General features: G+C 44.4%; 1 protein-coding gene across 6 annotated transcripts in view; it reads right to left on the reverse strand.

Moving 5' to 3' along the window:
- DNM1 (dynamin 1) overlaps positions 1-23,236 on the reverse strand; it is a 69,757-nt gene extending 46,521 nt beyond the window's left edge. For all 6 annotated transcript variants that reach the window (XM_075716013.1, XM_075716012.1, XM_075716011.1 and 3 more), the window contains exon 1: positions 23,076-23,236. In XM_075716013.1, coding sequence (XP_075572128.1) covers positions 23,076-23,236 — 161 coding nt within the window. The remainder of the gene's footprint in view (positions 1-23,075) is intronic.
- Between the last annotated feature and the right edge of the window lie 4,461 nt (positions 23,237-27,697).

Below are 27,697 nucleotides of genomic sequence, written 5' to 3' on the forward strand. Positions count from 1 at the left end.
ATGTCTGTGGTCAATACATCAAAGTCCTACCCTAGCACCAGTTTTTAGCATAACAAATCCATCTGAGCTGCACTGACTTATTTTGAACTTACTGTACCTGACAAAAAGGTATCCTATTACTATAGATCCCTTTCTAGCACACTGAGACAATACTCTAGCTATTTGATCTCCAACTTGCAGTATCAAATCCTGCTTTACGGTAGGAAAAGCACCACTTGCATTTATAAGAATGAGCCCTCGAGGAATTAAGACTCCACTCGTGCTCCGTGTTTTCCTGAAGCTTTCTGCTTTGGCCAAGACCCTGATTTCTCTGCTGTCCTTGTCAAAGCTACAAAGGCAAAAACTCAGGACAAAGGTAGATGGAAAACCTATGTGGCATCTAGGTTCCAGCATTACAAAAAAAAACCAAACACCAATTTATTGTATTAACCTAGTAGCTCCCAGGCTATTCCAAGGGGGGAAAAAAAACCTAAGTCCTCATAGAAGACAAGACGACAAATCCATTAGCCAAATCTAGTCACCTAAATCAACAATTTTACTGCCACTTTAATTCTGAGTGAAAATATGTGCAATCTGATCCCTAATATCAGAAAATGAATGCGTGTTCTTATCCACAAACTACTGGGGGGTACATGAAGTTCAACTTTTAAGTTTTCTCTACGCTTGACTCCTATCAGGAGTTAGAGCCAACAGGCTTTATAAAAAAACCCACTGTTGCAGTATCACCCCGTTATATCTCTATTATTCCCTATTCTTTTATTCACCTCCTTTCTCTCTACAGTCTCCTGGACAAACTCCTTCCTCCTCCTACTCTGGCTAAGCCTTTCAATCACTGACACTAAAAAGTACATCTTGGTAAGTTCTGTGGCAAGCTGGCTGGGAGCCAAGGAGAAGGCAGCGTACAGGAGTCATGCCTGCCCTCTTGCAGTAGGCATAATAAATTGCTTCTGTAAATAAACTACAGCAACAGAACACGTGTGGCATGGACAACATGCCCAGCCCGGGTTTTGAGTCCACTTAGGAGCCAGGGGAAGATCCACACCCCCCCCCCCCCCCCCCGCCGTTGCTCCAGAAAGAACAGCACAAAGTGATGAAATTAAGTCAGAATCAGGGAAGTGATACATGAGATAAGAACAACCACATGCCAGATACTTGGACAGACAGAGCAGAAGGGTTAGATAAACTGGTTTATTCAGTTCCAGCACAGATGATGTACAGTAGTGAGGCTGGGAGGAAAACCAGAAATACGGAGGAAGTCTTCAGAGATATGTGCTGTAAGGCTCCGAGTGCTGGAACAACGAGGGCAGCAGGGAATCCACTTGTAAGACACAGCAGCCTCTAGCATGACATCAAAAGCAGACTCGTTATATACATCACTATACAAGACTTTGTGCCTGAAATACGTTATTCAATTAAGTTGAGAGCACCAACCCCCTGTTTTCCTCCTTCACTTTGTATCTTAAGAATTGAAAATTACTTTTTCATTGCTCTGTTTGTAACATGCAGAAGTGTCATGACAACATTTGATTTCCTATACTTTCAAGCAGGAATAACCACAGTGCCACTTCTTCAGGCTACGCTTCATCCAGAAAACACAGAAAAGTAGCAGCTAAAACAGACAGAGAAGCTGTATTCAGGGAATATAAATACTTAATTTGCTTGTATCTTCTTGCTTAGCTATTGACTCAAATGTCAAGATATTGAGGTACCAGTTCTAGTAATACAGTTCCAAGCATTTTATCAGATTTGGAAAACTAGGCTCAGATCAGCTACATTCCCCAAACCATCAGTTATTGGAAGACTTATTTATACATATGTCACACTCATCTTTTATTAACCACTGTCAGAGGGAGGATATCGAGCTAGATACATTTTTGGTCTGACCAGTGATAGATCTCCTCTTCTAAACCAAGACAACAAAAAGAATCAAGGATGCAAATCCCGATGGGTCTCAGGCTGAAAAAGTTCAGGCAGAGGAGTGACCTGAAAAGGCATTTATTGTTAACATTTTGCATTGCTCTGTTCTGAAGTGCTTACACATGTTCTCAACTAGCTTCACAGCTACCTCAGGGCAAACCCAATCACATCATCCCTTCCAGTCTTATTCCTATTTTAGTATGCAGAGCTGCATTAAAGTACAGATTTGGGCTGAAAGCTGCATTAGTAATGCAATAGTAAAAATAAATATTTGAGGGATGGAAAACAATCTAGCAGTTACTGTAGAGCAACATTCAAACAAAATCCAAACATGTCAGAAACATATTAAGGCAATCTTGATGTCATGCACCAACACATTTATAATCAGGACACTGGGGACTTCAGGTTTCCCTAGTAGTTTTTTAAATTAAAGCCAGACACTCTGTATGAAAAACTTCCACGCATTAGGAATCTTGGAATCCTACAGAACAAAAAGGTGCTATTAATGATACAAAAAGCACGCTTGCTCTATAAACAAATTTCAGAGTTCATTTAATGACTTGCACTGTACAGAGGATTAGAAGTTAAAGGTAACATGGACCGAAGACATTTCCCCCTAGACTATTTACAAGACACAGGAGATTGACAAGCTGCTTGTAGCATTCAACATATAATATATGCAAAGGGAAGAAAACATTGATAGATGCAGTCAAAAAAAAGTAGGACAGATACCCATATGAAAAGTTTGGGACTTCCTGAAGAGGGACACATTGAAACTTTCAGACAAGTTCTTGTGTTTATTCATTGCTACTACATTGAAGACAGTGTCACTGTCTCCATTAAGAAACTTGCAAGAGCTGTTTTCTGCAGTAGGGCCACATTTGTTCCCAGAGAACACACAAATTGCTAGTCAAAAATACTTGTTTACTCCTTTCATCAAACAATTGATCTTGATCTGATGTTTTGTTAAACAAGAGATGATAACTAGATCTTTGGAGGAGGAACTAGTCTTCCAGCATCTCAGCTACCGTTATAGCCATATTGTGCCTGGTTCACCTGCTTTGTTAGAATAAATGCTCTCAAACCTGATAAACACAAAAGAAAAGCAATAAAGCTTAGAGATTCTCTGTAACAGTTAGTGACATTTAACTTCAGCAATATAACTTGCCTATGATCTTGTAGCTGTGCCATTCTGTAGTGGCAACCATTATCTCCCTAACAGTGAAGGAGGTAACACACTAACAGCATCCCTACATGCTGGCTCAGACTGCAACTGTTTCTCAATAGATACGCTTCCACCACAAGCATAGGCATTGTACAGTCCTGCCTTCCATCAAATTCAAGTGGAGAAGCACCTCTCCTGGCCATCTCCTTTGCACTACATACACACACTCTACTTTTTTTACAGTTTGTCGCTTTAGTCACAGATGCCCCCGAAGTTTGTCAAAAAACCTTTATGTAGTACTGACCAAGAAATTTAATTTCAGTTATAAACACACCCAATGAGAGGAGACTGCATTAATGCAGATCTTCAGACTGACCCAACAGAAACACTTTCTTTTTGCTCTTATGTTCTAGAAACCTTAATATGGCCAGACAGAAGGCTTACTACAATCCTTTATGTGGCCCTACAAATGCATTTCTGCAAGCCCAGCTCTCAACCCAGCACAAACTCAATTTCAGAACAGAAAGATACATAGAGAATATACACACAGGGAAACCCAAGGACATTTGTCAGTTCACAGGACAGGCAGCTAGGACTCCTGCACTACAAAATTAGTTTTGCCCCTGGTTTATTGAGCCTTGTGAACGAGTTACTCTTTGTACTGCAAAATTAAAGCAACTTTGCACCTCCTCCATCCACTGGTAATCTGTATTTCTGAAAGGACTTTGAGTCAAAGCTTTTTCATGCATGATTTTAGTCTTCACTGAAGTTGCAACAAAAGTCATTGGCAGTCAACAACAGAACCACATCCAGGGTACAGTCTCTTGCTCTAAATGGAAGACAGACCAAATGCTTCTACCCCGACTTACCTTCCCTCCCTCCAGGGAAGCTGGAAGGCTTGCAAAGCTGTTTGTAGAGAGCTTTGAAACATGAATTTAGGCCTAGTCTAGATATACCAATACAGCATCCTTGCAGTTTACAGTTTGTCAGGCCTTTGAGGTTTTTGGATTAGAATGCACTAGAGAAGGTAAAGTCTCAATTAAAAAGCCAAAACAGCAGCTTATGAAGACATAAAAGTAGTTCCGAAGAACAGAAGAGTGAACACCACCATCTGATAATTTAATTTCAGTTTGATTTCTTATTAAACATCTACAGACAAATAGGGTATTAAGGGATGTGATTAATCCCCAGTTTGGATTATATTAGTTTCAGAAAATTAAGATTCACACAGCCTCCACAATTTCACATGGCTGTTTCTGTTTTTCAAATCCAGTATTTGTTATGTCCTGTGTTCAAGTGGTGCCCAGGGACAACAAGTCAATCAGAACTGCACTGTACAAAGCACTATGCAATATATAGCAAGAAATACAGTTCCTGCCCCTATGGATTTTACTCTCTGGTTACACAGTTCAGACGTGCTCCTGCTTAAGCTTCAAACTACCTTCATTTCATCTGTCAAGTCTTACAGTTGATCATTCATCATTCACACACATCCAGATCAGGAGTTCTTTATTAGCTCACTAAGACACAATGCATTACAAGAATTCGAAGACAATCTAGGGGTGTCTGCACCTTTGACACATGTGTCTTCTGATCATTGCACTGAATGGCAACATTCACATCATCTTCATTCAGGCTGCATTCTATGAACAGCTTAAATCTCTGAAAACATAGCTGTTGTGCTGTTTAAACATAGTCTTACTCCAGCATGTCCCAAATGAATCCTTAAAACACAGGCTGACACTATGCAACACATTAGCCACAGAATATCTGCAAGGCTAAAAATATTTACTATTAATCTTATTGACTGCTAAAACAAGCATCTTGGAAATGGTAGCAGCTTTCGACTTCTTGGAGACTAACTCAAGCCTGGTGCTCCTTCATAACACACATCATCTAGTTCTACCAGAAGGTAGAAGCCTGATGCAGGAACTGCCCTGAAGAGCACCTTTCTGGTCTGATCCTTCAAGTGACATGCAAGTACATTCATAAGCAATTCTGCAACTTAGACATGGGGCAACAACAAGGACAAATTTGTTTTCATCAGCCACACAGTAAGTTAACCAGAGAGCTGCATTACAGATTTAGACTTTCCTTTCCTGCTGACTTTGTGGCCTCCATGAGCTCTTATCTCCCCCGAACTGAAGTGCTTCTCAAACAAAAAAAGCCAGACAGGCCAACATGAACAGCAAGCGTTTAAAAGCAAGTGCATTATGAACAAAAGCACCCATCAACCTGCTATTCTAACTGTTTTTCTCTGCCCTTAGCTTTCATCTTCCTTTCATGGTGCATCATGTGAACTTGGACACTAGTCCCACAGACTCATAATCACATGCTAAGTCTCATTCCTAGGTAGCCACATTTTTTTTTCCATTAAGGTTAGCACTTTTGGACTCAGAGAAGTTTAAGCCAGGGGATGCATGTTATTTATCTGCCAATCTCCACAGCACAATAGTGTGCCTAGCCTTGACCCACTGTGAAAGGGAGCAATTCCATAAGCACTTGGTATAATACCATTTCTTAGGGTGTAATTGGTACTGGTCACACAATGGATACATATAGAAATAAAGATCTATTGTAAGTACATCACATTCCAGCATACTGGCAATATTATTGTGCACAATGAGTCATTATTCAAGAATACAATTGTGAAAAATAAAGACAGGCAATAGTTCATGAGTGTCATCATAATATACACGTTAGCAGAAAGAAAAAAATTAAAGAGAAGGCTTCCCACTGCCTTGTACCTTGAGTTCCTATTTACAGTAGCGCAAAGGGAGATTAACACTATTGTGCTGACTTGGAACGCTTTAAGTAGTTCTGGCACTCAAACAGCATCCCCAACACCTAGCCATTTCTCCCAGCACAGCTGTCCAGATCAGTAGTCAAGAAGGACCAAGCAGACCTCTTTTCAAGTTTGGGAGTTTGCTGTACATAAGCTGAGTTCCCAGAGACTGTCTTACAAACTTCACAGGTGCTGCATGAGCAGTGTAAAGCACAAACGCTTGTACAAGCTGGATCCATTTATAGCATACTACTGGATTAATTTGCAAACAAGAGTCAGAGGAGATAGATAATGAACTATAAAGTAACTTTGAGTTTGCACCTTCTCCTGTTCCCCTATCTGCCTTGAGTTCTTCCATTCCTTTGCACAGCAATGCAATTGACACCAACACAAGTCCGCAGCAAGTGTGAGGGGTATTCTGTCTGAGATGCCTTTATTAAGGTTTTGTGCAGAGACTGAGGCACTGCAATCTTCCAACATGACAGGAGAGCAACTATGCTAATCCACTGTAAGGAAAAAAGTGTAGAAATAGGCTGTATTACATGTTCACACACACATCCTGCTCCAAACCCGACATCATGATTCTCACCACAACAATCACCTTTCTGTTTTGTTTCCTCTGCCCCTTTTACAACTGACCACGATGCCTAGTGTTCTGGAGTTCTTCTGCTTCTTCTTGCCATGCTGTGCTCTCACTTTATTCAAAGTAAGAAAAAAGTAGTGTATTCAGAGTTAACATAGGAAATAAAGCCACATAAGGAACCAACATTTACTGCAAAAGGCAGCATTTAAAAAACCATAATGACCCCACATCACAGGCTTTGCTAAGAAAACAGGAAACCTTTCAGGAGACTGCCCCCTCCAAGAGAATCCACCTTCATAGAAAACTGCATGGCTGGCTGTTTGAAAGCCTACATACAGTAAGTTTGGCAAGTCAAATCCAGTTCCTTGTGAACAAGCATAATGATGGGGTTTGTTTCACTGACATTTGGGACTAAATGATGTGCCATGGAGAGACAGCAGCTGAATGAGCTTCCATCTCAGCTGTAGGGCTCATCTTCTCATCATGGGACACAGCACAATTACTTGGTCACTGATCTAGATACACAGAGGTGACAGTCTCCAGTACTGTCCCCTCTGTCACCTTCTTGGTAATTTTGGTAGACCATAGATCTTCTTTCCTACAGAACAGGATAAAGCCTCTTGTTACTGAAAGGCATTATCATACTTCTGAGCTCTTGTGGGTCTCTGGGAGGACCCCACATGCCTTGAACGTCAAAAGTGTTAATCAAAAAATGTGTTTCCCCCACTCAGAACACATTTGTTGAGTCAAGTGTGGGCTGAGGGGGCTCAGACAACTGGAGAGGGGATAGGCCCTGTGCAATGTTCTCTTGCATCACTCATACTTCAGCTGCAGCAGCCATGCTCAGACTTCAGCCTGCAGCACCTTTATAAACACTGCTAAAGCAAAAAGGGAAGAGCATAGAAATTTTTACATGAACACTTGCTTAGAAACAGCTCTCCCCTCCCAGAGCACACTAAATCTCTTCCAGAGTGCACTAAATTCTGCTTTTCTGGCTTATCTCTGGCTGCACAGACTGGTTCCCAAGAGTCATTGCAGTCAGTGCCTTTTTCATTCACCCTTTCAACATCTCCCTTCTTTGTATCTCACGCAGCCCCTCTCCTGCACATACCTCTATGCAGGTCTCTGGAAGCAGTGGGACAAGATAGTTTTCTTATTGTTTATTTTGATTTGAATCCTTTGGGCTGATTTTTCTGTTTCACGCTCCACTAGCTTCAGGGTACATCAAAATCTGGAAGACAGCTGTATGCATTATGCCAAGTCATGGCTGCACCAGAACCTCTGTGCATGAGTTAATCTGATGCAGAACTACAGACCTTCATGGAGTGCTGCTTCCACAGGGCAAGCGACATCCAAGGAGGTCAGAAGCATTCTTACACTTTAGGTATTACACTTTCATTGAATGGCCAAGGGGCCTGCCAGCCCACAGAGTAAACTGGCACAGCCAAGATTTTGCCCCAGGGATTTCTGCTGCTCTATGTCTACAGTAATTCCAAGGAAGCCAGTATACCCTAGCTTTATGCTTGGTAGATCTCACAGCAGGATCTGGCCTGACTTTTGAGGTGCACTATATGTATTTTTAGATGACCTGAAAGTAAGGCAGAGATGTTGCTACATTCTTCTGATGCACCCCTGCAAACTCATAACCAAGGGTTACCACATCCTATCAACTCACTGCCTGTGTTACAAAGCATAAAGCAAGAATTTCTGGTACAGCTACACTCTGTCCCTAACTCAGTTTACATAGCATGTACTAAGGTCCTTATATACAGTGAGGGGAGACAGAATCCAAGCAAATGGAATTTCTCTCCATTAGAGAGGGTTATACAGCTCCTGCGCTACATTTATAGGAGGGGAAGAAGAGGACAGACAAGAGAATACCTTGGGAAGAGGCTCAAACACAAACAGGTATTACCATTTTTGCCAGTTTTCCATGGTCTGCTTCCCTCCTACCTAGAAATCTAAGCTTTCCCTCTCAGTCATTGCTGGGGCCTAGAAGTACCTTTAGGACATGAGAGTCTGAAATACAGACATGTTGGTCAGCCCTTTTTGAAGGGTCAGAACTAGAACCTTGCACAAGGGCACAGGGTCCATTCAAACAGACTCAGTACTGCAGACCACTAGGAATATATGGGGTTTACTAAGTACTGTTCTTACTTGAACCTGTTGATCAAGGTTTATATTCATGCTTTGATTCCTCCTCTGGTATCACAAGATTATCCTTCTTTTTAGAAAAAAGGTTTTAAAATCATCACCCCCAGTCACAGGACTTCAGGTGCTGGGACTTTCTTAAAGCAGTACACCAAATAGAACAGAACATAAAACAATTTCATCAGCAAGCAACACTTGAAGCCTGTCTGAAAGCTCTCAGCTTCCCCCAGTCCTTGCAGACACCACACAGTTCTCAGCTCTTGCCTAGAAGGTGTGCTAAAGCATGAGCACAGTTCATCACCTTAGCCATCCTAAGTGAAAAGTCTGAGCAGAATACAGCCACAGCTGCCTGTACTGTAACACAGGCCTCCTTTCTGGCTGTGAATGACCAAGGTTAAATTCTTTGCTTTTAAGTACCATGGAGGGCTGTGACCCTGAGAATCCTGGCACACGATAGCACCTTGTGTCATCTCTGCTGAGGAAGCCTGCAATAGGAGCAGATTGCATCCACATGCTTCTCTCCCTAGTTGTGTTCACTGACTAGATAGATAATCCCTTCATGGGCTGCTGCTCTACAATTGCAGTGCAGCAACCAATCCAATCTGAGAGCCAGAACCAGGCCCAGGGGGATAATTCCCCTCCTACTTCCCTACAACATGGTGAAATCTACTTGTTTCCATAGAAACAAATCAGTTTTATGTCCACACAGCTCCTGCATCCCTCACTGCTGTGCATCAGCCCCAAGCTGCTGAGGCTGAGAGATTTTAAGGAAGTGTATACAGCTATAGGTCAAGAGTTTGCAGGAGAAACAAGAGGTTCTCCTGACATACAAAACCGACCATCTCAGACGTAATTTGCTTCAGTTCATCTCTGCTGCGAGAGAATTAATCAGGAATATCCTTCCCCTCCTCCATTTTGAGGGTTGACTTATCTGCCAGATCCCTCCCTGCTATCTTCCTGCAGATGGGTTAGCCCAGAATACGTGAGGACGTAGAACACAGATGGGAAAGGAAACAGGGCACTCCAACACCTCAAGTGCACTTGTGAGCCAATATCCTCTTTGTATTTTTGCAGGTAAAAAACTGTAAAGGGATTTTCTTGTTTGGAACTCTGCATTTCGCTGTGGAGGATTATTTAGAGAGTGGTACAGCCTACAGTGCATTGCCTGATCTCAAAAAGTCACTGCCCATTATAGCAAATGCCGCATTGACTCTAGGCTGCAGCTCTGGGGAAGGAGAGTCTTGAGTGAGTAGAAAATTGCAGTACTGCTGCTGTGCAGCTTCCTCTGGGGTCTTTTGGGTAATAGAAAATGAAGTCCTGGATCTTCCTTGCTGACTTGGGATATTTTAATATAAAGAATTGGGTAAAGAATAACACAGCACTGATTCTACATGACAATATCAGGAACTCAAGGGAATAAGCAGCCTGGTGTATGCTGAACAGACACAGCAGTAAGGATCACATTTGTGGAAAATACAGCTTTGATTTCAAGAATTACAATCCCAGGAGAAAAAAAACCAAGGCTGGTCTCATTCATAAAGAACCAAATGTAACACCAGATCTGGATAGAAATACCAAGATTCAGTGGAAAAGCAACCACAGCACTGGCTAGGTCCAGAGCCCTCCAGAACCACAGGTATAAGAAATACTGCACTAACAGGACATATTCTCTACCCCAGAAGCTGTAAACCAGACCTTTCTGCCTGCCTTGCTGACTTTTCACCATCATATCATGAAAGCAAGTTTTCCTTTTGTTCCCTCTGAAGGATATATACCCTGGCAAAAAAATGCCATGCAGATTTTATCTCCAGAATCTCCCCGCACCTTCCAGACAGTCTCCAAGAGGACAACACCAGGCATCAACAACACCCTAGAGCAACAAATTAGTCCAGTCCTGATGGCAGTAGTGAAAAAACACAGTTTATGGCCATAAAGGTAAACCCATTGACCCAGCATCTCTGCTTGTCTTTCTCAAGCCATGCTGATCTGTCATAATACTGCAGTACCACTGCTCTGCTTTGGCACCAACAAATCTACTGACAAGTCCTGGCTTTGCAATAACAGAAGGGTTGCAGCCCTGAAAAACATGGCCTGTATAGCACCTGCAGCTTGAGCTGGGAGAAGACAAAAGGACAAGCTGTACACTAAAACTCTGGGACAGGAATGACTGATGGGAAAGCGCAGCCACAATAACACCCTAGGATTAATGTATGCTAAGACCAATGAGCAACAGGCTGACCTTGCTATTTCCCACCACCAGTGTCTTAATCTGTCCTAGCTCTCTGGAGTCAGGCTTCAGCTGAGTCTAGACTAAAGGCTGTCCATCAGTAAAGGCTCTCCTGTGTTCACAGACACCACTGGACTGTGCAGCAGTAACTAATATTCAAGCTATTCATCACAGAGACTCTGGATAAAAAGGGGTTTATGCCCCTTTTTGCAATTCTCTCCTTCAGAGAAGGAAACCACGTACAATGGCAGACTCAAAGATACCAAACACTCATGATAAGTGTCATCTCAGATTTCTTGTCAAAACTGCACCACCTCTGGAGTCCTGGTATTTGCTGCAAGACCTAAGAGAAGAACAAACATAGCTCAAGACACACTTATTCACTGCAGTGTGACACTTCCTCCACTCCCAGACAGCACTGTGTGCTAGAAAAGGAGACAGTCTCCCCAGAGCCTGAATGCCATAAAGGGTATAGACAACTGAAAGAGTTCATTGGGTAAAGCAAATTCACTTTGATGAGCCCACTAATACAAACCCAAACGGAAGCTGTATGAGGAAAGGATGTAGTACCTCAAGCCATGATGTGCTACCAGTGGCCAGACATGGGTCGTGGGTTTATAAAATTGAATGCATGTACCCTGATAACATATCTTGGCTCAGCAGTAAGAGGCAGAGCGTGCTGTGGACAGGGAGGTAGGCTGCTTCCCTTCCAACAGGCCAGGCAGGAAGGACAGAGTTCTGTGGGGTAAGAGAGTTATGCCACACTCAGGTATCCTGACCACACTGTCCCAGGTGCATGGTTGTCCTGCAGAGGAAATTTAAGATGCCAATTTATATCTCCACTCTGCCTGGAGAAGTATGCAGGAACAGTGCCAAGCTCCTTGCTATGCACTGCACCTCTGCAGTTTCAGATACAATTAGGATCACCCTGGCTGGAAACATGGTGCAGAGGCACTGCTTCTTAAGCCCTTGAAGAAAAAACAGCAGACTGACTGCTAACACCTCTAGTGCAGAGCAAAGTCAGAGGCATTAAACTACTTCAAAAGCCACATAAGACATCTCCATTTCAGGCTATACCAGAATGAAAGTTAGATCAATAGTCCCAGAAGAGATGAGCTTTTGACCTCCTGGTTGGTTCCAATGTGTCTGCCAGAGTCCTTTTGACCAACCAGTAGGACAGCACTTTTCATGTCCCGCAGAACATTCTTCTCTGGTCAAGTTTGGGCAGTGACCACAGGAGCTGACAAAAAGGCAGGTTTATATATAGATACACATCCACAGAATTTCTAAAGGAGTCCAAGTCTTCATGGAAAACTTTTAGGGCTTGAATTAAAAAAGCAGAGAAGGGTCAAAATTGGTGTTGCCTATTAATGGGCACTCTGAATCTATAGCAAAATTGTGGCATAATGACCTGGACAAGCAGACCAGAGTCTTCTGGTCTTCCATTCCTTTCCCTATTTTCCACAAGTAAAGGGTTTACCTAAATTCCTTCCCCTGCTATCTTCCCTCCACCCCTTCAAACCACTACACTGATTTCTAATAACATTTGCCTTTGCCTGTCCAGGTGTCCAGTTTGAATTCAACTTTGTCCAAACAGAAGATAGCAAAATATAAAGTGCTAATGCAGTGCCTCACTTGCTCCTTTACAGCAAGCATTCTTCAAATATCATTCTTCCAATAGCCTATACAAATTCATTTAGGAAACGGACCTCTTTCTCCAAGATGAGTTTGGGGTGCCAGGTAGTTTGCAGGCCTGGCATAACAAACACATCTTGTATGAACGGGCATAACCAGAGAGTAATACCTAGGAACAAGAACATTAAATCAGAAAGTAGCACAGCCTAGAGGGAAGAAGTATATTGCTGGGATCTCTGCTGAGAGCTGCACTCATGTAGAAGAGGTGACCTGAGTTTCAGCACTGGAGCTGCAGCATCAGCTCTGCAGTGTGACACATGTCATGCACCAATCCCTGAGGGCATTCTGCATTTTGGTATGTACCAATGTCCTCCCTTAGCTCTAGCTACAACCCCACTGTGACAGATCTCCTCAAGGCCACAACCATGCTCAGGCAATTCCCAGCTATTCATAGAGGAGCTTCTATTCAAAGTAAAAGCACAATCAGCTTAAGAAATAGCCTGAGATTACTCGAGAGATCACAGCAGCCAGAAAGAGAGAAACCCTAATGTGTATTAGAATCAAGGGGCCCCATCCTGACCCAGAGCAGTGTAAGTTCAGAGTAAATCATAAGCAAGTCAGTGGAGCTAAATATCAGCATAAAAACTGTGAGGGTTAGAGCTTTTTTTACTGGCTTACTTCTGAACTAACAGGTCATCAGGTGTATTCCCCTGCTGACAGAATTGTTCCTAGGCTGGCAGGCAGGTAGCAAATGGACAGTTATTTTCATTATAAGCCCCTGTTTGTGGAGGTTTATAATTACTTGGATGAAGAAGAGCTCTCAGAGCTGAAACAGCCTGTTAATTTGTTGTCAGAGCCCTGAGCCAGATCCTACATAACTTACTCTGCCTTTACACATGCAAGAGTGGCAGGAAGGCAAAGAGGAAGGACTGAACAAAGAGTTCAAGATTTTTGCCTTTAGGTACCTCCTTCCTTTTTCTAAGAAATTCAGCACAGCCTCCCCCATCCCTGGATCTCTATTCTCAAAAAAAAAAAAGCAAAAATAATACCCTGGAGAGCACTAGGAAAAAGTAAGTTAGCTTTGCTGTAAAAACATTTGCAGATGTTGAGAACCAACCACTCAGCATCTCTATAGACTTCTGCCTATTGATGCTTTGAGAAAGGGTCTAAATGCAGCTGAAAAACTCCTCTGAAACATGGCTGCAGTTTATGCTCAGCTTTTATACAGCATTACAGCAACACTGCCTGGCTCTTCAGCCAAAATCCACAGCAGGATCAGTTTACTATCAGCTGTGTCCTCTCTCAGGCATCTCATATACTACACTGCCCACTCTTATATCAAGACTGCTTCACAGCCACAAAATGACAGTCCTAGCATAGTCAGACAGGATCCCAGCAATTCTCATGCTTGTTACAGAAGCATTAACTCTTCACCCTTCAACACAGCTGCAACAATGCAACGTAAACCCATAAGAAACAGGAAAGGGAGTGTTAAAGGGGACTGCTGAGGCAATACGTTATTAAAATAGTATTTTCACCCCCAGAGACTCAATTACCATTTCAGTCACAAGTGAGGAACTGGGTTTATTCCAAACCTCATTTTGTGTAATTTATTGTTCATTGTGACTGCAATACAAGTATTTTAGCAAGGCTTATAGTTTTGGGACTAAGCCCTGATTTTTAGGAAGTGAAGAGTTGACAATGCAAGGCTTAGAAGTTTTGGGATTCTTCATACTTGTCTCCAGGAGCACTTAGGGAAACAGCATCTTTTAACAAAGTGGGGAAAAAAAAAAAAAGTATTCTCAAACATCCATGCTAGAAATCGACATTTTCAATACAAAAGTTACACTGCTCTTCTGTTAGCTTAATTGCTATGTCCAGGGCTCTGAGAAAAGCCACACAAGTCACAAGACTTGCAGAAAAGTGGCAGAAGCTGGCAAGTTTGCCTCGAGTCAGCAAGACACAGCTTGAGGAGCTTGCATAACATCTGCTTCCAAGATGCTTCCAAAAGCACGTTATGCTGAACTGCAAGAAGCTACTGACCAGGGATTGAAACACCATCTCACTTCCATTTGGTCATGGCTGGGTCTGCCAAAGCTTTCAGAGCATCTTAACATGGCATAGAACAATCAGAGACACTGTTAAGATTTCAAACTCAGGGCTCATTCTTCCCGTACTGTGTCTTGAAGGGAAGAAAAGCAGTTATCTATGACAGTCAGCACCAGCCCAGGGGCTGTGACAAGCTTGAAGGTGACACAGGAAGCAACCATGAGCAACTTAATTCTCCTGTCTGCCCATCTATATAAGACAGCTTATGAAAATTACTGAGCCACTTTACATTCAATTGTTATTAAAGTATACACTAATAGGACTTTGAAAACAAAAAGCTGGACATAAGTACAAAGTATCAATGAGTCACCTAGAATAATTGTTTAAATATCTAGCATTAAATTGTGCTCAGTTGCCAGTCACAATGTTTTGATGCATACTTTTGCCTGCTCCTCAGTAAACACTGAAATGTTGTCTCAGTCCTCTCTGCATAGCCACCCCAATATTTACAGTAGTTAGTCCTGAGCAAGACATCCAATTCTCATGACTAAACTCCATCAAGTCACTCAAAAATAAGCATGATGCATGCTTTAGAAGGATCACAACTAAATGTAAATAAAAAGAAATAGCTTTTTGGAGCTTTTCAGAACCAGTCCTGCTTGCAGTCTGACCACCTCCAGGCCCGACCAGACCATGTGAGTGTTTAAAGTCACTAGGGAAACAACCCTGGGCTTGTTCCTCTATAGGGCTGTGCTACCCATCCATGCTCTGAAAGACTATGCTCAAAAATTTAAGTGCTACCAGCTCATCTAGTGCAGCCTCTCATCTCACAGTGCTTTCTAAGAATACCCTGAGTCCTCAAATCCAGTACCTGATCTATGCCAGCAGCCAAAGGTGGCTGCATCAGTCCCAACCTCTCTGCAGAGCAGACCTAAGGTAACCAGCAACATTGGGCAAACAAGGCTGCATGAACAGCTAAAGCTCTTGGCACATCACTTCTGGGGAGAAGGCAGGTCTTCCAAAGGGTTCAGGCAGACATCACTGTACCGCCCTTCCAGAGTTTTAATTTATTGTTAGGAAAAATAGTTTCCTGCTTTATGGTTAACCTTTTCCAGTGTTATTTCAAGTGTCAATTAATGATACACACCTACATGACATGAGACCAACAGCCTCCCCTTTCTATAGATGGAGAAAAAGGTATAAAAAAAAATTAGTCACACAAGAATTTCATTTCAGAGCTGAGAACAGAACTCTATCTCAAGGCAGAACATGCGCATCTGCCCGTTACCAGAGACAACATTCCTTTACCTTGAGACAATATTCCTTCGCTCTCTATCAGGATGTGCAAAATAAGGTCTGAGATCAAGAAAAGAAAATTTCAAGTGGAATAAGAAACTGTCCCACTAGTGAGCTATTTTCCCCACTATGCATGACTAGATTTCTTTTTTTTTTTTGGACCAGATTTAGTTTTAGCTCTCCTCCCAACTAGCAGTACTCTGACTCATATGGTTACAGAGCTGTGAGTTCAAGAAGGAAAGTATTACACCCAAAGTTTTTTTGGGTAGTTTTTTTTAGTGGCATATGAAGGGCATAGATTTACCCTGCATATTACCAGTAAATTTCCTTTCACAGGTGCCACCTCAAAACTAATTTTACATCACGCATATAGGCTGAACACCATGTGCTTCTAGGTGACTGCCTGCCACCCCTTTAGTAAATCTTCTGGTTTTGCCACCCAAATGCACTGCCCAAAACAAAAATCTGAGTATTGGCTCACATGGGTGGAGCACACATGGGTTTGCTCGTCTAATAAATTTGCTGCTCAAGGCATCGTTAAGTTTCATTCCAGTAGCTAGAACACAGCAAGAACTGTCTTCTTGGTTAACTTGCACTAAGTTGTCAACTTCTTCCATTTCTCCTCAAAAAGGTTCCTCTTAAAGATGCTAAGATATCCTTACTCAGAAGGATTTTTCCTCACACTTGTACAGACAGGCTCAAACTTGAAGTTAAGTACAAAGTAGGGACATTCAGTAATTCACCAGATCAGGAAGGGGACTAGCTTCCTGCCTTAGAATAATATTTTCAGAAGCTGCCTCAGATAGGAGGTGCTGCAGACAGACTCCCACACCTTCTATTTAAGTCTAGTGGAGTTCTGCCTGCTCAGAGCATCTGGAGAAGTCAGGTTCAAGGACTTGACATCCCCAGCTAGGTATTGAACCATGGCTTCTGAAAACAACCAGTAGCCTTTAAAAATAGAAGTTTGTCTTTGCTTTACTTTTTTTTTTTTTGACTGTGTGAAAAGTTATAAGCATGTGAAGTTTTGAAAAACAGTAACAGCTGACAGTTTTAGCATAGGGGAATGCTTTTGGGAACTTACAACTTCTTTCCCCCACTGGTTTTGCAGACTCTACAGCCCTGTATGACAGCATACTGTTCATAGAGCAAACACACAAGAACCCCACAACACTTACCTATCTCAAAGTTCAGTAAGGACTAAGCGAAGCTCAGGATGCTCTAAGATTCCCAACATGAAGATTATCAGGGTAACAAGGAAGAGTCCACACTAGCAAAGGCAGCATCCTCCCGATCTGCCAGCTATCAGGTGATGAATTCCAGCAATGACAAGGCAACCTGTCATTTTCACACAACAGTTAAGTCCAGGCAAGCCCCAACTTGCACGATATTGAGCATCAGCTTCTAAACTGGAGATACAGCTGGTTTCCTTTCCCTGGGTAAATTCTGACATGATCTGAGACATGCCATAAGGATCTCTTTTCCTAGTGAATATAAGGCTAGTGGGCAGTTACCAGAAGTCTGAGATCATCGCTAAAGAGTTAAGCTGAAGAATACAGTCAGACAGTGAGATCTGCAGAGAACAGCTAACTGCTGCAGGACGTAGAAAAGATATTAGACTTGTATTTATTTGAGCCAACCCTTATAACATTAAAGCAAGTAGTGAGAGGACAAATACATGCAGACACTGCTGCTGCAAACACTGAGATTCATGCTTTTTTTCCCCTTACAGCCATCCATGCTATGTTATAACTTAATTGTGTATCTCCTCCCAGCATTCCTCCTCCCACAAGTGTTTGCTCAGAGCTGTACAGATTTCTCTTAAGTGAAATTATTTTATCTTGTGGTCTGCTGTAACACATTATCTATACAGTGCTCCATATTTTCTTCCTTCCCCAATTAATCTGAGATGAAAATAGGTATTTTCTTCACTGAAGACAAAAGGCTTGGTGCCATTTGAAGGACTATTAAATATTTGACCACAATTTATTTCTCTAAACAGCAGAATCCTACTCCTGGCTCTTACACCATCCTCTGCAACCCTAAAGAAGCCAGTTCACAAGCAATGCCTACATTTTTAACATACAAATACACAACAGCATTTGGTCAGCTCACAGATCTATTTATCATACAACAATTAAGGCTCCATGATTTGCAATTACTCTCTGCCAGCACTCTGGGCATGTATCTCAAAGGAGAACAACAAAAAAAGAGAATCATATTTAAGGACCCCTTATGTGGCCAGAGCAGAGCAAGTTAGTGAGTGTATCTTCTTTTTTAAATTTAAATCTGCCACTGAAGTACTGCATTGATGCTCAGCATTACCCAGTACAGCAGACATCCTCAATCTATACATAACATAGCTATGATATTTAAAAGATTTAACCCCTCAGTTCTCTTCATAGCACTCAAGCTCACAAAGCATGTACTACAGCAGAAGCCTGAGCAACTTAAAAGCGCAAAGATTGTTGACAAAACAGTTTTTCCTGCAGTATCCGAACAGGCCAAGTATCTGCATCTCTGTATACATCCCTATAGGATCCTGCACTTCTAGATAGTTGCTAAATACTGCTGTTGGCCTCTGAAGGTATCTTGCTGGAGAAGCTTCCCATAACAAAGCAAGGTATACATATCAAATAAGGCATTCCCTCATCATATCTTGGAGGTGTAAGTACTTATCTCTAAACGGCTGGGGAAGGTTGACATATGAAGGTACTAAGTTGCTCCTCAGAGTTATACCTGAAGCCAAACTAAATCCTGTGGCTTCAAGATCTAGCTTTGCTTTTTCAGTATGTGACATTGCAAGGCAAAGACACAGTTGCAGCACATGCTGCCCAGCCCTTGCCTAGTTTTGTCAAGACAATTACTGTAGCACAAGTACCAAGCTTAATAGGTACTTATCCTTACCGCTGCCACAGGCATTGCAATGCTGCATTTTCCCTGCTCTTTTACCCATGCTGAAATTTCAGTTTGCTAGGAGAGGCAAGGTTAGCCCAACACAGTTGAGTTCAGGTCCATGCCTGCCTCCAGTTTTGTTCCAGACAACATACAAACATCAGTTAACTCAGCATATACCATCAGAGCCTGGTGACAGACTGCTAAGTACCCCTATTTGGTTTGGGACATAAAAACTCCCAAGAGAAAATGCTTTTGTGGTCATGCTCAAGTCTGGGGCTCAAGTAAACCCTGATACACCTCCCACAACTTTGGCACTGCTTAGCTCCCTTACATAAATTAGATGGTTTCACCTCCATTCAAGTCCTTCCACCTACTGTTCCCAGTCCTTAGTCACTGCCTCCCCAGCAGCCCCCTTAAACCATCTGTTCTCCAGAAGTCAGAGGTGCCTTGTTTTTTCCATGAGGAGCAATGCAGCTGTCCTAGCAGGGCTGATCACACACCACCACCACAAGGCACAGACATTTATGCAGCCACCTGAACACAGCCTGGTGCTTTTGGGTTTTCCTGTTTGTAAAGCAGAGATAATAATACTCCCACAAATCCAAAGATTTGTGTAACAGTGCTGAGATCTTAGGATTTAATAAAACCACACTTATATTTGTTCTTTTCACATGGCAAACTAAGAGTGGCATGAACATGGATGATTCTACAAACAGCTTTGTGAGCTGTCTTGTAAATCCCCTCTTGGTCCTTTGGGCTCTCTCAAGTCAAATTAGCACATACCACATGCTTTGTTCTTTTTATCAGACTAATTTTGCTGGTACTGATGCCTGCTCTAAGACCTTCTAATTGAAGAAAGATGGCAGCAGGGAAGTAACACCATAAGAATGGACTAAATGACCCCTGAGGTCCCTTCCAACCTAAGTTATCCTACGAGCCTGTAACCACACCAACAGGAAATGCCTGGAGCTGAGCCGACAAACCTTCCTTCCAGTTCTGGGGCCCAGGATAAACCAGTCTACAAAGAGATGTGTTACCTGTCTGGCTTCTACATGGCTTCTCTCGTCTCTTCAGTGATTATACCACCATCAGCCGGTATCCTAGTCACCATGCTGAGTCTCCGGCAGCAAAAGCACACATAGCAGCCACACTGACAGCTGGTATTATAAATACAGGCTCTGCACTGTTGGATAATCTGCTAACAGCACAGTAAGTGACACTGGAAGAGTAATTAGCAGCAACTAGTAAGCCATCACATTCAGGAGGAAAAAAAATAATATTTGTTTGGTAAGACATGTAACTAAACATTGATTGCAGTCAGCATCACTCCTCTGTGCTTCAAGGTTTCCAGCCCACGTGGGATTCAGTGCTACTGCAAGGTGCCAGCAGCAGCCCTAGACTGAAGGTCTGCACAGCCACAGGCTAGGTCTGGCAGTGGGGGCAAGTGTGCTGACCTGCCATGGGAACATGCCTTGATGACAATTTGAAAGGAGCCCTTCAGGTACTGAGCAGGGAAACCAGCCCTGGCAGGGCCTCCGGCCCCTCATCTGAAGCGTCCCCATCAAGCACATCAGTCTACCAACTGCACCAGCATTTGTTCTTGCACAAATTTTCATCCACTCAGAGAAACTCATCAGCACTCACATTCACTGTGCAGTGAGCAGCTGCTGAGCAATAGCTGCACCACCATCCTGGTATCAAGCTGGAGCAGTGACATATGTCATGTCCACACTGCAGCAATAATTGTATTTGCACACAGTAGGTCCACACACAATTTCTTCTTATGCCTATTCAGAGAAGAAAAGAGCCCCTATCACAATTACATTGAGGAACTGTGCTTATTCTGTATACTATTTCCATAGCTTCTTATCATGGTTTCCAATACCCACACAAAAAGAAAAGAGACTATACATTACAGCAGGGCCCCAACATTATTTTAACAGGATTGGGTTTTGCAGCATATACAGCTACATTCTGTGGTAAGAGGTCTTATGTTACCAGCCTCTAAACTAGCCAGCACTCAAGGGTATCAAATGGAGAAAGACCTCTTCCCTTTGACATTATTTTCCATTTCCACTCCTATTATTTCCTCTAAATGCTTTTCTACAGATAGGTGTCTCAGCTTTTGCTCAGGGGACCCTTCATTATTTCATTTTCTAAAAGTCACGGCACTATAACTTGCTGCTAGAGAGACAACTGATGAGAAACAGTGAGGTCACAAGTTCTCCTGGGACAGGGGTCATCAGAAAGACAGAAAACAATTTAATTCATTTGCTCTCCACCAGGCAGATAAAATCCCCAATTCTCAATTGGTGCCAGCAGAGACGCACCAAGGATTAATATATCCCCTTCTGTTTGCTCAGTCTAAAAGAGAGCGGCAGTGTACCCCAATACGCTCACTGTCCTTCAACAAACCCTCCTCTGGCCCGACAGCCATACATTATATATGACGCCACTGCAGCACTGACTGCATAGATCCTCTAAAAAGGATTTACGAGGTTAGGCTGCCAGTACTTAGAAAGCATGAAAACAGCAGAGCCAACAGGTGAACCTATTCTGCTCACATATTTTAGGAGACCTATTTTCCCCTTCTTAGAAAGCTACAGCACAGCAAGTTTTTCACTTTGGTGGTAGGAATCATTATTTTCTTCATGTGTCTATGGACAAACAAGTGGATCCTGGTCTATGACCTGAGGCTCAGTAAAATGTGTTCCTGCAATGTCCTTCCCTTGGCATGACTCCCAGCATCCCTGGAGGATACTGCATGGACTGTTGGAAGTTAGCTAGAAAGGCTTTGAGTGTATATCTATAGTGAAGGAAAATAAAAAGTCTTTTTCCAACCATACTTTCTTTGCATGAGATACAATCCCTGTGCCTCCTTCCTAGTCCACACAGCACACCCTGCACTCGCTGCTCAAGGCTACGCTCGCACAAGTCCAGAATTTTGGGCTACTTGCAGCTAAACAAGCAATTCATATACACCGCAGACCTTTCCAACAGTAGAAAAGCTTCATAAGCCATCCAGCAGCAAACAGCTTAAAAGAAAAAGTGCGGGTGGGGGAACAACATCCAATAGATGTCACAAATGCGGTTTGCTGAAAGAGAAAAACCCACACAAGCATCTGACCAGGTATCACAACAGTCACTGCTTTTAGGACAAGTCACCAGCAACTTGCATGCCCCTCATAGCATAAAAAAATACCTTGATAACTAAAACCTGTATACCTCTGAACACAATTCATTAATGAGGGCAGAAGCAGAGGAGCAACCCCCCTCCCCAGGTGTTGCATGCCTACGCTGGAGCAGATAACCAGGCAGCGCAGTCTGCAATTACTCAAGTTGCAGATGATGAATGCGAAGGTCACATGAAGGGAAGGCATCAGTATATTGCCTGTCACAAAATGGTAGCACCCAGGGATTTGAGCATATAGGAGAGAGATAACCCCGTCCTTCCTATAGCCTCCCCGCAGCTCCTGACATGGCATCCGCTATGGAGGACAGCGAGGCAGGGCTGGGGGAGGGGGACGGAGCAGATTAAACTTAACCACACACATGCACACCCCCGCCGCCTTCCCAGCGACAGCATCCACCTCCCGCAGCCCCGCGGAGGGGGCACCCCGGCCGGCAGCCCCGCACCGGGGGGGGGGCCGGTCCCACCGACATTTCAGCCCCCTCCCCGTTATGTAACAGCCGGGGCGCACCTCCCGGGGGGGGGAAGCTTCCACCGGCCCCGAAGGTGCGGCAGAGGCGGGGACCCCGCTGCGGAGACCCCCTTCGAGGTGGGGAGACTTTCCCCGCCTCTGCACCGCAGCGCCCGGGCATCCTGCAGCGCTGCCCCGCTACCGCGCTGCCCGCGCACCGCACAAGCGCCCAGCAGCTGCTGCCGAGCCGCGCTGCCCGCCGTGCATGCAGCCCCTGTGCCCCTGCATGCAGCAGCGCTGCCCGTGCATGCAGCCCCTGTGCCCGTGCACCCAGCCCCTGTGCCCCTGCATGCAGCAGCGCTGCCCGTGCATGCAGCCCCTGTGCCCGTGCACCCCGCTGCCCGTGCATGCAGCCCCTGTGCCCCTGCATGCAGCAGCCCCTGTGCCCCTGCATGCAGCAGCCCCTGTGCCCCTGCATGCAGCAGCCCCTGTGCCCCTGCATGCAGCAGCCCCTGTGCCCCTGCATGCAGCAGCCCCTGTGCCCCTGCATGCAGCAGCCCCTGTGCCCCTGCATGCAGCAGCCCCTGTGCCCCTGCATGCAGCAGCCCCTGTGCCCGTGCACCGCGCTGCCCATGCACCCAGCAGCTCTGCCCGCGCACCGCGCTGCCCGTGCCCCCCACAGCCCTGCCTGCGGCGGGGCTCCCCAGGGACCCCCCCCCCCCCCCCCTTACCTCCCGACGAAATTCTCCAGCACGGAGCTCTTGCCGGCGCTCTGCCCCCCCACCACGGCGATCTGCGGCAGGTCGAGGTTGGCGTTCTGCCCGATGGCGGCGAAGGCGTCCTGCAGCCGGTTGACCAGCGGGATGAGGTCCTCCATCCCGCGGTTCCCCATGGCTGCGGCGCGGCACCGGCTCCTCGCACAGGCGAGCTCACACTGCCTCTCCCCGCGCCCTCACCGGCGGGTAGCCCGGCTCTCGTCGCCGCCCCGGCCGGTGGGCACCGGCACCAGCCCGCGCCCCTCGCCCCGCTCGACGCCGCCCGCTCCCGCCCGGGCTGGGCTCGCCTCAGCCTGCCCCGCCGAGCCTGCAGACAGCGGCGCGCCGCCGCCAGGGGGCCTTAAGGGCGCCGGCGCCGCGCTGCATCCTGGGAGATGTAGTCCGGGCGGGCTGGGGCGCCTCGGGGGGGGCCGCCCGGCGGCAAAGCCCTCTGACACCCCCTCCTCTGAGGCCAGCGATGGCGCCAGGGTCTGCGCCCAGAGACGCTGGGAACGGGCCAGCTCGCTCCCCCAACGCCAGAGCAGCACAGGCTGTCCCCAGGCCTCGGGGGCTGTGTGGTGCCATGGCGGGCTGGCACCCCGGTATGGCCCAGCCGGCGCAGGTGTGCGGCCCAGCCGGCCTTCAGTCGGTCGGTGTGCCTGCCTGCTTCAGCCGCTACAGCCGCCCGCGAGCCTCTACAGCTCGGTCACTACCCCTGCAGGGTTCAGTCACTATGTCGATGCAGCACGGTCAACGTACAGGTATGATTTGGTCAATGTGCCCCTATGGCTTGGTTACCACACCCACGCAGTTTGGTCTTTACGCCCATAGAGTCCAGTCAATACCCCCCTGCACCTTGGTCACAGTACCTGTACGGGTGGCTGACACACCTGTATGGGAGGGCTTTGTACCAGGACAGCACTTGTGGAATTGCCAAAATACAAGAAATACTTGAACTGGATGCTGGTAAAAACACTATGGCACTTCTGCTGCTTTACTGTCGTTCAATCATGGATGAAAAACGCATCAATTTCTGTTTATGGCTGCAAAACAGTCCATGTTGTTGTTGCTATGTTTGTTTTACAGAAACACAAACAAGTATTTAATTTTATGTACTTAGATTTTGGGTTTAAAAATCATTTGCCTACAATAAAGAAGAAACTGTTTGATTTTAGGCTTTTAAAATAGCTGGGTTTTTAACAAGAATATAACTTGAGGCCGTATTTGATTTGAAAGTATAGCAGTGAAAACAAGTGTTCAGAAAAGAAACTGATGGCTAGCGGTGACTCAGGAGGATGGAGAATGCCGCATTTCAAACACCTCGCAGTTTGTGCTACCCAGTACTCTTGTTCACAGCTCAGAGAGAGCTGGGGGTGGTGGGGGAAAGGAATAATAAAAACTGCAACAGATTTTAAGCTGTATGTTTTGTTTTAAACAGCAACTTTTTAGTTATAACGATTCTAAGGAAGATTTCACAGATGTCCATCAAATGTAATCCATGCAAAAATACCTACCTGGGCGTACAGAGAAACTGGAACAACCACGCTGAGGGGTGAATTTGCCTCACTCTGGCAGTGAAGATGCCCAAGGAAAATGCTCTGAAAACATCACCAGCGTGCAGGTAAGAACACTGAAGGAAGGGAAGGGAGATGCTCCATCTGTATGGGTAACACCATTGCAGGGCATACGTGGGCTGTTTTGGGGGCTGTCAATGCTATTTTTTCCGCTCAGCAAATTGCCCAGCAAATCTCAAGAAATAAGCTTAAGAAACTCAATATAGACTGTGGACAAAAGTCTCTGAGCATCTGTGCAGCTATTCTGATCATTTATGTTGAAGGAACCTGGAGAAAAACCATTGTTTTTTTCTTCAAAAGTTGATAGCTGCTCCTTGTTAGAGGTCACCACAAAAAGAACAGTGAAGAGTATCAAAGACTTAAAGAACGTTGTCATCTTCCTCCCTGGATCAGAGCTGATGCTCAGGGAACTTCAGACCATGGAGATCTTTGAAGCTTTATTTGAGGAACCATAAGAAGAAAATTGTCCTTTTCCCAGAGGTTGCTGTAACCTGAAGTTCACCCACACAGTTCTAATTTCAATGTAGAAAAAGATTGCCCAGCTACATCACTGCAATCATCTCACATAACATGACAGCTGTACTAATAAGCCTTAATGGCCATGGCCAGCCTCACCTGGGGCCTTTCCCCACATCTGTGGGCCCAGGAGCTCTATTTAAGCTCAGCCCAGGGTAATCACTCCCTGATGAATTATGGAGATATGCTAGTCTCTGGCTCAGGTGCAGCCCTATATGCCTATGTGGTCTTTGATTATGACTTTAACTTGTAGGCTGACTCCTTGGCTCTGTTTTGTTGCTGTGGACGTGCCTAGAAATTGCTAGACCTGGTCCTAATCCTAGCCTGTAGGTTGGTATCTCTGCTTGACCTTAGACCTGCCTCATCATCTGGATTTTTTTGTTATACCTAGTCATTGCCTTTAGTCTGTCCTGCTTGCCTCCCTTAGGTGCTGTGGGGTTGGGCCCCAGCTGGCAATATGCCTGCTAGCTGTGGGATTTACAGTTTGGCTCCTGCTTCTCCTTCCCCGTGGGAACAGCTATGCTCTTGCTGCTCCTGACAACAGCATCAGCTGCTTAGCTAGTACGTAATATGACTTGACTTTGCTCCCCTTCTTGTCCCCCTACTCCACCCCATGAATTCACACCTGTCTTTAATACTTCTACAAAAGCAACTATATTTGATTGTGGCTATCAGCATTTTTACTAACAATAGAAACATCAACCTGTAAGTATTGTGTTCTATTCTCTGCTTGACATTCTAAGCAGGTATTTTGTTGTGGGTGAGCCTGCTTCAGTCCAGAAATAATAATTCAGGGTTATACCATTTTTCTGGAAAAGGTAAAATTAAAATAATACATTTGCTTTGAGACAGGTTTGTGAATATTGAAAGTACAGTATGTCAACGGCTGATATTCAAGACTATGGGGGGGAAATAGGGCTCATTGACAGTTAAGGAGCTGGTACAGCAGAAAGGCTTAAGTAAACCTCTTTGCAGGTATTCTTTCATATGTTTTCTGATTTTATTTTTCTGTGAAACTGGTACTTTGTTCTTAGGAAGTGTGGTCTGTGGGGGATGTCTAAGGGGGTCCTTAGTCTAACATGGTATTCTCAAAGGGCTCTGGAGGGACAGGAGAGAGCTAATAGGGTGCTCTCCTGGTAGACAAGAAAAGGGGTGGTGGAAGTGGTAAAAACCTGCAGAAATATTGGCAAACTTACACAGATTTCTCAGCAGATCAATATTGGTGTAAAACTGTAAGATGGACAAAATGTGCTCCTGCTTCCCCTGTCTTGCAGAGCTGCTTGTAAGCAAATGAGACCAAAGTGTATGCCTGCAGCGTTACCCCTACAAAAACTCATTAACATTGTGAAGTCTATCTAAACAGTTCTGCAGAAATTGTAATCGCACAGCCTGGAGTGACCCAAACTGAGTGTCAGAGACAGTGAGGCTTGGTTTTCAAGAAGCTTTAGAAACCTACACCTCCCACTGATGAAAAAGAGAACTGCAGGTACTCGGAATCACTCCTAAAGCCTTCCATTTTCCCTCCTGCAAGAAACTGAGTTGCAAGGATGTTAGCAGCAAACAGGCCTTTTGATTCTATACCTCCCACCCGTGATTTATGCCGCAGCATATAGCAGTTATAGGACGAAAAACAACTATGTGATCATCCTTCATGGGAAATACTGAAAAACTGCAATGCCTCTGAAATAAAAAGGAATTTTATAAACTGGAGTGGACAGGAAAAATCTATTTCTTTCTGCATTGGTAGAAAAACTTGAGGCATGAGCAAAGAAAAACAAGGAGGATGAGAGGTTCCCCCCCCCCCCCCCCCCCCAAGGTACTATAAATATTTCTGGCTGTACTTTAATATGAATCTGTAAAAATGCATGTGGGCATAACTATGTGTGTTTCTGTGGATGGCTATCAACATAATGACAGCTTTGTACACTGATTTTGTCACCTCATGCAAATAGAACTCCCAGTTTAGTTAGCATAATTAGAAATAGACGCTTGAGTGCTGGATTCTGTCCCTCATTCCTTGCCCTTGCAAAAATAACACATCTAGTCCTCAGCAAAAAAGAGGCAAAAAAGTGGAATACAATTAGTTTAAGATTCTCTTAGCCATCTGCAAACTGTTTCTGTTGACTCCAGGTAGAGCTGTGAACGTTTAGAACATTTCACAGTGGGTCATGAAGTCGATGCTCTTGGTCCTTTGGGTTCCTAAGAAATGTTTACAAATACAGGTAAGAATTTAAATTAAATGTTTACAAGCAGAGGTTAGAATATAAGTTCCACAAAGAATCAGGGCTAGGATTGTCACTGTCTCTGTCAATATAGAATACATTATACAGCTGACAAACAGTTAAAAAACTTAATTAAAACTAGTCTCTTAAATTTACATGACTATGTAAAACTGCCTATAGAGTAAGAAACAATTTAAGTATCTATGTTATAGGGACTTAAATGCTACTATAGTAGCAATGATACCATAGTAACATCATTGATCTCTTGTGGTATCAGTTGCTCAGA

Source organism: Pelecanus crispus, chromosome 9, assembly GCF_030463565.1.
Source record: "Pelecanus crispus isolate bPelCri1 chromosome 9, bPelCri1.pri, whole genome shotgun sequence".
Lineage (NCBI taxonomy): Eukaryota > Metazoa > Chordata > Aves > Pelecaniformes > Pelecanidae > Pelecanus > Pelecanus crispus.